The following is a 12121-nucleotide window of genomic DNA, read 5'->3' on the forward strand; positions in this document are numbered from 1 at the left end:
ATGATTGCAAGCTTGGGAGACGCTATCAAAGGAGCCTTGGCGAGAGCGGCAGTGCATCCTGTAGATGGCACACACTGCTGCCACTGTGAGCCAACAATGGAGGGACTGCATGTTTAAAATGGTGTATGGGATGCAAATCAAGTGAGCTACTTTGTTCTGGAAGGTGTTGAGCTTCCCGAGCGTTGTTGGAGCTGCACTCATCCAGGCAAGTGGTCAGTATTCCATCACACTTGTGCCTTGTAGATAGTGGACATGCTTTGGAGAGTCAGATGGTTGAGTTTCTTGCTGCAGAATTCTCAGCCTCTGTCCTACTCTTGTAGCCACAGCATTTATCTGGTGCTTGTAGCTATGCTGTGCAGTTACAACACCCCTTCTGTCACTGTACTCTAAAAGCATACATGAAGAACGATCAGAGCAGCAATGGCCCATTATTAGCAGCAGAAAGGTTCTAAATTAAAAAGGACCCAACACGATTAGTAATCAGCAATTTGCCTTTTGGCAATGGACAGTCTGTCATGGGTTGACGGTGGAAGAATGCAAGTAATCTCTAGATTCTGGGTACTGGGAGTTTCAAATGGTATTGCATTGTCACTAATGCATTAAGTTTTAATATCTTCACATAGGTTCACAATGGTGCTCCTTTCACCTGATAAAGGGCAGTGAATCAGATTTGAACGACAGCACTAATGATCACTCCCTGACTGAAATGTCTCACCTAATCACAGTCAATGGTAAATCCAACATCCAGTATGTTGCAACTGAGTAAACAGATTGAAATGTTACCATTTGCAATTCTGAGTTATCAGCAGCTCCCACAAAATACAATTACTCATCAACAATGAGAAACCATTAGCCATTCAGGAAACATTTGGATTTGTATAGAACCTTTCAGGTCCTTAAGATGGTCAAAAGCACTTCACAGCCAATGAGTTAACTTTGAAGTCAAGCCGTGGCTGCTTTGTAGCCATCTAGCATCCTGATCTCAGATTGGGCACCACAGATCAGGAAAGAGATTGATTTTGGAAGGGTCAGGTAGAGAGAAACTATGTAATAATAATCTTTGTCACAAGTAGGCTAACATTAATGAAAATCGGTGAAAATCCCCTAGTCGCCACATTCCGGCACCTGTTCGGTACACGGAGGGAGAATTCAGGATTAACCTAACAAGTACATCTTTCGGGACTAGTGGGAAGAAACCGGAGCACCCGGAGGAAACACGTGCAGACTCGGGGTGACGTGCAGACTCCACACAAGACAGTGACCCAAGCCGGGAATCGAACCTGGGACCCTGGAACTGCAAAGCTGTGAACCAATGCGCCACCGTGACGCCCAGTTATAGATTGACAGGAGGCAGCCATTGAACCTGGTGCGATCATGCTGGCTCTCTGCACCAGCAACGCTGCTCGTCCCAATCTCCTGCCCTTTCCCTGGTGCTCTGCAAGTTTTTTCCGTTCTCAGCCACGATTGAATGTGTCCACTCTTGCAGGCATTCCAGATCCTAACCACTCAGTGCATAAAGGCTTTTTCTCTTGCAGCCATGGATAATTTGGCATGTACCTTATTTCAGCACCCTGTGGATCTCCCCACTTCACCTCTGGCAACTGTTTCTATCTACTGTTAAGAATGGACTTTGAGAGCGCAGCACGATGGCAGAGTGGTTAGCACTACTGCCTCACAGCACCGAGGATTCCACCCCCCCAGGCCTCTCTGCTCCGGAATCCCCAATAGAATTGTACCCTCATTCATCCTCCTGAAATCTATCACTATAGCTCCTCAGATTTCACAATAATTGCAAGTTTTGTGTCATCTGCAAATTTTGAAATTATGCCCCTGTCAACCCAAGTCTAGTTAACATATATCAAGAAGAAAAGCAGTGGTTCTGGTTTGGATTCCTGGGGACCCTCACTGTCCACCTTTAACCCCAGTCCAAAAATAAAACAACCATTCACCCGTACTCTGCTTCCTGTCACTCAGCCAATTACCTATTCATGCTGCCACTGCCCCTTTCAGTCCACAGACTTCAACTGTGTGGACAAGCTTGTAAGTAGCACTTTAGCAGACGTCTTTTGGAAGTGCATGTGCACCACGTTACCCTCTGGTAATATGGACTTGAAACGTTAACCGTGTTTCTTTCCCCACAGATGCTGCTGCCAGTTCTGCTGAGTTTATCCAGCATTCTCTGGCTTTATCCTCATCAACTGTTTGCTGTCTCAGCAAAAGATGCAACCAAATTACATAAACACAATTAATCTTTTACAAACCCATGCTGGCTTTGCTTAATTAATCCAAATCTACAGGAGTGACTTGTTAATTAACTCTCAGATCGGGCAGCACGGTGGTGCAGTGGATAGCACTGGGACGACGGCGCTGAGGACCCATGTTCGAATGCTAGGCCAATTGATATTTGCGACTGACGCTCCAATGCAAGCCCAAGGAGTGTTGCGCTGTCAGAGGAGCCATCCTGTGGATGAGATGTTAAACCGAGTTCCCATCTGCTCTAGCAGCTGGTTAGGAAAGAGTTCATGGCATCAATCCGAAGAAGAGAAGGAATTTTCTCCCCTTCCCGAACACCATTTTATTGCTCGACCATCATTTAAAAAAAACATTTCTCTGGGTGCTTCATTACACTGCTGCTTGGGTGCGGCTTGCTGTGTGCCGATCAGCTGCCACGTTTCCTACATTACCACACATCAGAAAGTACTTCATTGGCTGTAAAGCACTTTTGGGCACACAGAGGTCGGGAAAGACTTGGCATTGGTGGGCGACACGTTAGCACAGTGGCTAGCAGGTGCAAGCTTTGTTCCTCTCTCCACAGATGGTTAGCACAGTTGCTTGACAGCACCAGGGTCCCCGGTTCGATTCCCAGCTTCGGTCACTGTCTGTGTTGTAGCCATGTAAATGGCTAACTCCCGATTAGAATGGCCAAACTCCGATTTAAAATGGCGAACGGAAGAGGCTGATGGGAAAATCAGCCAACAGGACTCAGACAGACAGTTGCAGGTATAACAGTGTATTCGCCTCTGGGGAAGCCAGACAGAATTGATACCTGCAGCCATCAACACACCAGCCATCTGCATAGCAAGTAGAAATCCCGGGAACAACATGCTACAAATTAGTAACACAAAGCCGACCCAGACTTTTCGGCGCCAGCAGGAGCTTACACAAAGAGAGGTGAATGACCACCCCTCGATCAAGGAATCGCTCCAGCATTGGAGAATATCGAACCAAGTGATTGGGGCCAAGTCCAATCACTTGGAACCAGGTACAAGGTCCGCCCCAAGAGGCGGGAAGCCCCTGGGGACTATAAGAATAGGGGTCAAGTTCAAATCGACCCTTCTTCCCTTCTTCTCCTCTCCACACCCTTCGAGACCCTTCTGCTGACCCTCTACAACAGCCGCAAGAAACAGTAAGTCTTACTCCAACGCTCGCTATGAGATAGGCACTCCTGACTATCGACCTGTACCAGCTTTGAATCCCGCAGGCTCAGAACCCATACAAAAGGCCATTTGTTTCCCTGACCTGGTGGGCCATTTCCAAAGTTAAGTATTGGCCTGTTAGTTGTAGGAAGTAGCTCAGAAGTCAATATAAGTATTGACTGCTGTATATAATAAATGTGAGTTGATTTAACTCTTACTAAGCGGTGTGTTGGATTACTGATCATTACTCGGACTTGAACCACGTGGCGGTATCAGAAAGATACCTGCCGACTCAAGAGCAAAGGTGATAGAACAAGAGCAATTAAGCCAAGGCTAAAACGAGCAACAGTGTGGATTCCGCACATTCTCCCCGTGACTTTCGTGGGTTCCCTCCGGGTGCTCCGGTTTCCTCCCACAGGTAATGGAATCATAGAATTTACAGTGCTGAAGGAGGCCATTCGGCCCATCGAGTCCGCACCGGCTCTTTGAAAGAGCACCCTACCCAAGCCCACACCTCCACCCTATCCCCATAACCCAGTAACCCCACCCAACACTAAGGGCAATTTTAGACACGAAGGGCAATTTAGCATGGCCAATCCACCTAACCTGCACATCTTTTGGACTGTGGGAGGAAACTGGAGCACCCAGAGGAAACCCACGCACACACGTGGAGAACGTGCAGACTCCGCACAGACAGTGACCCCAAGCCGGGAATCGAACCTGGGACCCTGGAGCTGTGAAGCAATTGTGCTAACCACCATGCTACCGTGGTCCTGAAAGACGTGCTTGTTAGGTGAATTGGACATTCTGAATTCTCCCTCGGTGTACCCGAACACACACGGAAATGTAGCAACTAGGGCCTTTTCACAGTAACATCATTGCAGTGTTAATGTAAGCCTACCTGTGACAAAGATTATTATACATCAATGCCAGTCGTTCTTTGGTACTTACGCTGCCTGACACCCCAAGACAGATCTTGTGCATTCCCCCAGCCTCCACCTGCATCACTTTCTCCGTCAATAGCTTGACAAATGCGGGTTTCTTCCTCTCCATCACATTTTTTCCGAGGCCTAGTTGGCCAACGTCACCCTGGCCCAGCGTCAGGACAATCCCAGGGATCGTCCTATGTGAGGAATAGTCATAATTCGGAAGTGTGTGTATGCATGCGTAACTAACAGGGCTATAAGGTAAAACTGATAGATTTTTGTTGCGTCAAAACTGTCGGAAGTCTGTATTTTCGGAAAGTAGCGAAAGCCGTACCCGCATTTACAACACCGCCTTAGCCCCCTGTTCCAAATTTAGAAGCAGTCGGATAGGAAAGATCGCCATGCAGGCAATGCAGCGCCTCATGAACCCCGAGGAATTTGCGGTCGCAGCGACCAGCAGCAGTAGAGTGGGACAGTGTCCCATTTGGGAGGAAATCCGGAAATATCTCAAGGGCAAAGGATGACCCCTGTGGAATGATTTCTGCGATGAGGAATCAGGTCCCGGAAGTATAGGGCATACTTGGTGGGAGAACCTGAGCGAGATACACAAAAAGAGCTTGGGAAAAGCTCGCAAGCCGATGGCAATCGTGTCCTGTTTGGCACAATTGCGAGGCACAGAGGAGGTCGTCAAGATGCTCTGGAAAGAAGTTGAGGGCATACATCAGATGAGTAAAGTCGATGTAAGCAAAGTTGAAAAAGAGAATTTAGAATTAAGGAGGAAATTGGCAGCAAAGGATGGAGAGGTGGCTGACGTCAAACGGGATCACCAGTCTTGTGTGGCGCATTTAAGCAGTTTCCAGTCGCAGTATGAAAAGGCCTATCAGGACACGCAACGTGCAGTCCTGGTAAGAGAAGAGACAGGAAAACAGGAAGAGACATTACTGAAACAGTGTAGTGACCTCAAGGCAGCATTAAGAGCACTCCATGCTGCCACCACAGAACAAAGACAAAGCACCTTAGATCACGCAAAGTGCCGGAAGCAGATTGCAGAGCTGCAATCGCTGCTTTCTGTTCAGAAAGGTTTTCAGGAAACCTTTGGGGAAAAGTTGAACCAGGAAGACGGCCCTGATTGGGAAGAGTTACACGAAACAGCGCAGAGATATGTTCAGGGAACATGTGCGCAGGGAAAGCCCCAAAAGAGAAAAGCACCCCAACCCCCCACACAGCAGATAGTTCAGGCTCCAATGAACCCTGTAACCACCCACCGCACAGCCACATCAGACGAAGCGGAATATCTATATTCCACCCCCTTAACAGTGACCCAATTACGGGACACGGGCGATAAGATCACACCGTTCCTCCCCGCCTCAGACCCCCACCATTTATTTGCCACAGTTAGACATCAGGCGAACATGTACGGCCTGGACGAGAGAGAGCATGTAAAGCTCATTGTTTTAAGTTTAGATCCGTCAGTAGCAGCAGCCCTTCCCGACCCACAGAATGTAGGAGGAGGCACCCTTGCAGAAATGCATACCGCGATCCTGGATGCGATCGGGTATAACCAGGGTGACCCTGTAGATGGCCTCAATAAATGTAGGCAGAAGAAATCTGAGCACCCCACAGCGTTCGCTGGACGCCTGTGGATTCACTTCGCAGCAGTCTTCGGAGACGTAGACCGTGCCCATTTATCCCCAGACAACATGGCCAAATGGACCCGCACCCTTATCTCCCACGCCACAGATGCAGGACAGAAAGCCTGTCCGAGTTATGATCCCTCAGAGGAGGCCCATAGCGAGAAGTGGGTAGTTAAAAGATTGTCCCGCGTTTGGGAGCAATCTGTTCAGAGCAAACCCACCGTTAAAAATAGCGAGGAAAAGCAGGCCGCCGCAGATATGCAGGCAGTAAAAACACACCACAACCCCGCATGGGTAAATGAGGGAAAGAACAGCCCCCAACCCAAGTCACTAGAGTGTTACAACTGCGGACAGTTGGGACACTTCGCCAAAGAGTGCAATGCCCCTAAAAAGCCACAGAGAGCCCAGCAGACGGCACTCAGTAAGAAAAAGACAGAGCCCATCCATAGCGTTAGCGCCCGTTCGGATCAGACGGACTTGACCGGAACGGACTGACGGTGTACGGGCTCCCCCAGTTGGGTCTGCGACACCCTTTGGGATAGGTCAGGACGACCCGTAGTTGCAGCGAAAATTCGGGGACAGCCTATCGAATTTCTTTGGGACACAGGAGGGTCCCACACCACCATAAATTCCTCCACCCTATTTCAAAAAGACACGTGGCCCACTACAGCCACCATCACCCTCAGCGGCTTTACAGGCCACTCACAGCAGGGACACATCACAGCCCCTGTACCCATTCAAATTGGTAACATTACCACCAAACACCCCGTGGTTTTAGTAGACCTGCCCCACACAGCAGAACACATTCTGGGAATTGATTTCATGAATTCCCACAACCTATCATTCGATCCAGTCAACCAGTGTGTCTGGAAGATGGCGAAATCCACAAGAGCCCCCGCAACGCTCAACATAGGCGAATATATGAACAAAATTAGCGCCGTAGGCGAATTTTGGTTCAACCCGACCACACTTAGCACAGACAAGCAGGTTAGGGCAGTTCTGCAAAAGAACAGGGCAGCATTTGCGACCCACAAGCACGACTGTGGACGGATGACTGGCTCCGTACAAGTAACAGGACCTGACCCTAGACACCAAAAACACTACGGATTTCCCCAAGAGGCAGAGGGAGAAATCTTAAAAGTAATCGAGAGCTTATTAGAGCAGGGTGTACTTAGATCAGTAGCCTCCACTAATAATGCCCCGATTTGGCCAGTGAGAAAGCCCGATGGATCATGGCGACTAACCATTGATTATCGGGAACTCAACAAAGTCACCCCCGCAGCAGCCCCCACCGTAGCAACAAGTCCCGAGACCATGCTCAAGCAGGGACTCAATTCCCGCTACTTCACGGTTTTGGACATCAGTAATGGATTCTGGTCCATTCCATTGGCAAAGGCATGCCAGTACAAATTTGCCTTCACTTTTAAAGCACAGCAGTACACGTGGACATGCCTACCACAAGGATTCCACAACTCCCCCTCCATTTTCCACCGACAGCTGGCAAATGGATTAGCAAAATATTTTTGCCCCGAATGTCTGGTACAGTACGTAGACGACCTACTACTGCAGACAGACACCAAGGAAGAGCACATTGAGCTTCTGTCCGAACTCCTGGAACTATTACATTCAATTGGTTGTAAAGTCAACCCCAAAAAGGCCCAGATTTTGGAAGAAAAAGTGGTATATTTGGGAACAATTATCACGCACGGTAAACGCGAGATCGAGCATAAAAGGATTGACTCGATTGCTAAATTGCCCCTTCCCCAGAACGTTTCGGCCCTCCGGTCGTTTTTAGGAGTGGTTGGCTACTGCCGAAACCACATTGACTGTTTCGCCAGCAAGGCAGCGCCCCTCTCAGACCTCCTAAAGAAAGGAGCCCCCTGGGAATGGCTTCCGCAGCATACGGATGCTGTGGACTGTTTAAAACAGGCACTCATAGCAGCCCCCGCACTACACATTCCAGACCCGCTTTCCCCTTACACCATAGAGGTAGCGACCACAGACCGCACCCTTTCAGCCGTGCTCCTCCAGGAACGGCACGACCAGTTAAGACCTGTAGCTTACGCCTCCCGACTTTTAGATGCGGTGGAGCAGGGATTTTCAGCCTGTGAGAGGCACCTGCTCGCAGTTTTCTGGCAGTCCAGTACTTTTCATATATTACCGGACAGAACCCCATCACAATTCTGACCGAGCACGCCCCCACCCAACTTTTACTGGACGGACGACTCGAGGACGGTACAGTAAGCCAAATAAGAGCAGCGAGATGGACCCTTCTCTTGCAGGGATGGGACATCACCGTGAAAAGGACAAAGACACAAACCTACTTAGCCGACAATTTACAGTACCCCGGAACCCCCCATGAATGTGAGATTATCTCTCCACACCACAACACAGGCCCCTTTATCGCTAAAACACCCCCCAGAAAGATAGATAGTTCAACTCAGAGCCCCCCGCACACGGACACCTGTGAGCCCATTAAGATTTATGTGAATGGATCTTCCACAGTCTTGGATGGGAAGCGCATAACAGGTTGCGGGATCTATGTCGAGGACGCGCAGGGACGTGCCCTCGAGGAAATAGTGTTGAAACTACCCGGACACGTAGGCGCGCAGGCAGCAGAGCTTGCGGCCATTGCATATATAGTTGAGCACCCAGATTCCTTCCCCAGCCCAGCAGACATATACTCGGACAGCCTCTATGTCTGCAACAGCCTCACGGAATTTCTGCCCCTGTGGGAAGCAAGAGGATTTGTTTCCGCAGATGGAAAACCCCTCCCCTCAGCCCCATTGCTCCGCCATATTTTAGAGAAAGCCCAGAACAGGACTTTTGGGATCATCAAAGTCCGCAGCCACCATCGTTCCTCCCCCCCTGGAAATGTAAAAGCCGACACACTGGCTAAGGCAGGTTCCAGACATGGGTATTTTTGGAAAACCCCCGAAAGCGCACCAGTGAGTGCAGTTCAGGTCACACAGACTAGAATCGAGGATCTAGTAGAGGCCCAGAAGCAGGACACCAATCTCAAGGAGATTGTCAAGGGAAAGTATTCCGCCTCCTAAGAGAGGTTTCGAAATACACTGACCACACATGATGGTGTGGTTTTAAAGGACACCCTTTATGTGGTTCCTGAACAGGACAGGAACCAATTGATTTGTTTGTTCCATGACGGTCATGGACATCAGGGAATCGATCCCACTACAGCCCATCTCAAACAGCTTTGTTGGTGGCCAAATTTAAAGGAAGATGTAAGCCTTCTGAATAGAATAGAAAATTGTCTTATTGGTGCGCAGAATAACCCCGACAGATATGCCAAAAAGGCCCAACTCAGCCACACCCGACCCGTTAATGGCCCCTGGACTAACCTCCAGATTGATTTTATAGGTCCATTGCCCCCTTGCAGGAATGGCTATAAATATGTACTTCTGGTCATAGACACATTTACAAAATGGGTGGAAGCATTCCCAGCCCGCACAAACACTGCAAAAACCACAGCCAAGATTCTAACTCACCACATCTTTACAAGATGGGGACTTCCCCGCAGCATTGAATCCGACCACGGTTCCCATTTTATGGGACGTGTCATGCAGAACGTCCTCACGATATTTGGCATCACCCAAAAATTCCACATTGCATACCACACACAGTCGAATGGTATCGTGGAGCGCATGTATCGGACCCTAAAATCCACCCTCAGAAAAAATGGTCCAGCAGAACAACACCACTTGGGATTCAGTCCTCCCCTTTGCGCTGATGTTTTTGCGTAACACTATTTCTACATCCACAGGTTACACCCCACACACTCTCATGACCGGACGCCCCATGAAAGGCACAGAATACGTGTTAGGTTTAGACCTGACCAGCCCCGAAGTAACGGCCCTCACACACGAGAAAGCAGTAGAGCAGTTAGTGGAGAACATTAAAACGGCTCAGTTAGCAGCCGCAGTAAAATTGGGCACCAGAAAGAAACAGAGCAAGGCTTGTTTCGACAAGACAGTGCATGCGACTGAGTACGATATCGGACAGCAAGTGATGCTTTCTGTATATAACCCCAGCACATTCCTCTCACCAAAATACTCAGATCCGTATTCCATTGCGGATAAAGTAAGCCCTTCCGTTTATAAAATAAAGTACCCCAATGGTAAGACTGCCTGGTTTCATATAAACCAGCTGAAGGTTTATGGAACACAGTCGAACCACGCACACCACATCATGCTTGGCGCAGTACACCACACCCCGCCCACAGCCAACGTAACCCTACCAACCCCCACCACATCCAGCCCAGCCACGGACTCGACCTCGACTCCACCCCCGAAATATACACTCCGCCCCAAAACGCCCACAGACTGCAGCAACAGAGACAGCGACTGTGACTCGGACGATAGCCACAGCACGCCTCCCTACTATCCCCATGCACCAGGACCCACACCTAGCGACTCCGACTACGATCCAAGTGATCCCTTCCTGATCACTTTCCTGAACAAACCCCACCACCGAACCACACTGACGACCCCGATTTTGTCCCCACACAACTAGACACCAATTATTGGCACCGTGACAACACATACCGACTCGTCCGCAACGACGAGAGCAACCCCAACTCACACCATGCAGCCCTTTCAGCCCTAATCCACTCCAGAGTTTGGCACCCGGGAGAAGAGGACGACCTTGGGTCTGACTCCCAAACCGCCTACCCCTTTGCGACCCTGTTCGCAGCCGAGAACTGAGGTGTCCAGGTGATGTTTTAAAAGGAACCGCTTGGGAAAAGTGTTGTCCTTTCTGATGGAACCTGCAGAATGTTTTATGTTGTTTGTACGTTTGTTAAATGTTGTATGTCTGACAGGAGAATTTTTCTCACTGCCACACGCCTATTCGGCCGAAACCTCTGAGGACTTGCCTTCAGAGACCCACCGTTGCCACACGCTGTTCAGAGGAACTAGCTTTTCAGCTGATGCTTGTTCAAGTATCAGACGCCCGCTCGTAACTGCCCTTCTGGTTCGAAGGATAGAACCACTACGGTAGCCCCACCACGATGACTACATTTTTGCCCATTCTTGTTGGTTGCTCAGGCAGTGGAGAAACGGCTTGAGACCCGCCCTGCCTGGGAACCCCCTCGCTGGTCAACTACGCTCGGGTCGGAGAGACACAGCATTGGTAGCCGTCCTACCCGGGGACTCCATCCACCTCTTACCCGTCACGGCCCATACGCACCTCATTTGGCATTTTTCATTTCAAAAAGTTTTGTTTGTTTAGGTAACCCTTAGGTTGCCGGCCATCTGCTATTTACATCCTGGAACATTTGGATGCTAAATCAGCACTGGTTCATTATTGGGAAGTGTGTCGTGTCCTAAAATTTGTTTTTTGAAAAAAGAATGAGGGAGTCACACATAGTGACCAATTATAAAGGGAGTAATTGGCACTACAGGACAGACACACTAGCGTACCAGATATTAAACAAAGATAGTTACAGACACTATGCTTGTTTCTACAGAACTCCAGAAGCTCCAGGACCGGAGAAAATAAAGAGAAGAGAAGAAAGAGAAGGAAAGAGGACAGCCATGAGGACTTCCTTCATCGTGATCAACATACTGTTCATGGACATTTGGTTGCGCGTGAACGCGAACCCCATGACTTCAAACCCCCCGGCCGTTAATGTTTCACTGCCCCGCAGTACCCAGAGCCTAGTCACCAGCGACACTACATCTTCTTGGTGTGCCAGGTTCATAACCTGGTACTCCCTGTCCTATGTGATCGAAACACTACTAGCATTGGCAATACTCTGCTGCATCGTGCAGACTATGCGTCTACGGAAATGGAGAAGGAGAGCCTACCGCGCTCGAACCCCGGTATATAGGATCAGATCCCCAATGTTCGGATACGACCAGACCCCTGACCCCCGCGATCTATTATAAAATAATAAAGTGCACTCACTTGCATTTATTGTTGTTGTAAATAAAGAGATGTTTAAAAAAAAAAAAAAAATTGTATGATCCTGAGCTTGACTGTATGAAATGCTGTGATTTTTGTTGTATGATTGAGGAAGGTAGGATAATGGAATGTTTATGCGAGTGTAGTATACTAAGGATAAGTTAGAGGTTCTAAGTTTGTTGTTTTGTAATGCATGTCCCTGTCTGACATAGCGCACTTGGAA

The 12121-nt window shown here is 49.0% G+C and overlaps 1 protein-coding gene across 6 annotated transcripts in view; it reads right to left on the reverse strand.

Moving 5' to 3' along the window:
• Positions 1-12121, reverse strand: part of rcc1 (regulator of chromosome condensation 1) — a 53357-nt gene that overhangs the window by 23356 nt on the left and 17880 nt on the right. Inside the window, exon 1 of one of the 6 annotated variants that reach the window (XM_072501070.1) lies at positions 4368-4546. The exons of the other annotated variants lie outside the window; for them this stretch is intronic. Within the exon in view, the coding sequence (XP_072357171.1) occupies positions 4368-4469 (102 nt within the window). The 5' untranslated portion in view covers positions 4470-4546. Of the gene's footprint in view, positions 1-4367; positions 4547-12121 lie in introns of those variants that run through there. 6 annotated transcript variants of the gene reach the window in all.

The sequence above is a fragment of the Scyliorhinus torazame genome, chromosome 1, assembly GCF_047496885.1.
Source record: "Scyliorhinus torazame isolate Kashiwa2021f chromosome 1, sScyTor2.1, whole genome shotgun sequence".
NCBI lineage: Eukaryota > Metazoa > Chordata > Chondrichthyes > Carcharhiniformes > Scyliorhinidae > Scyliorhinus > Scyliorhinus torazame.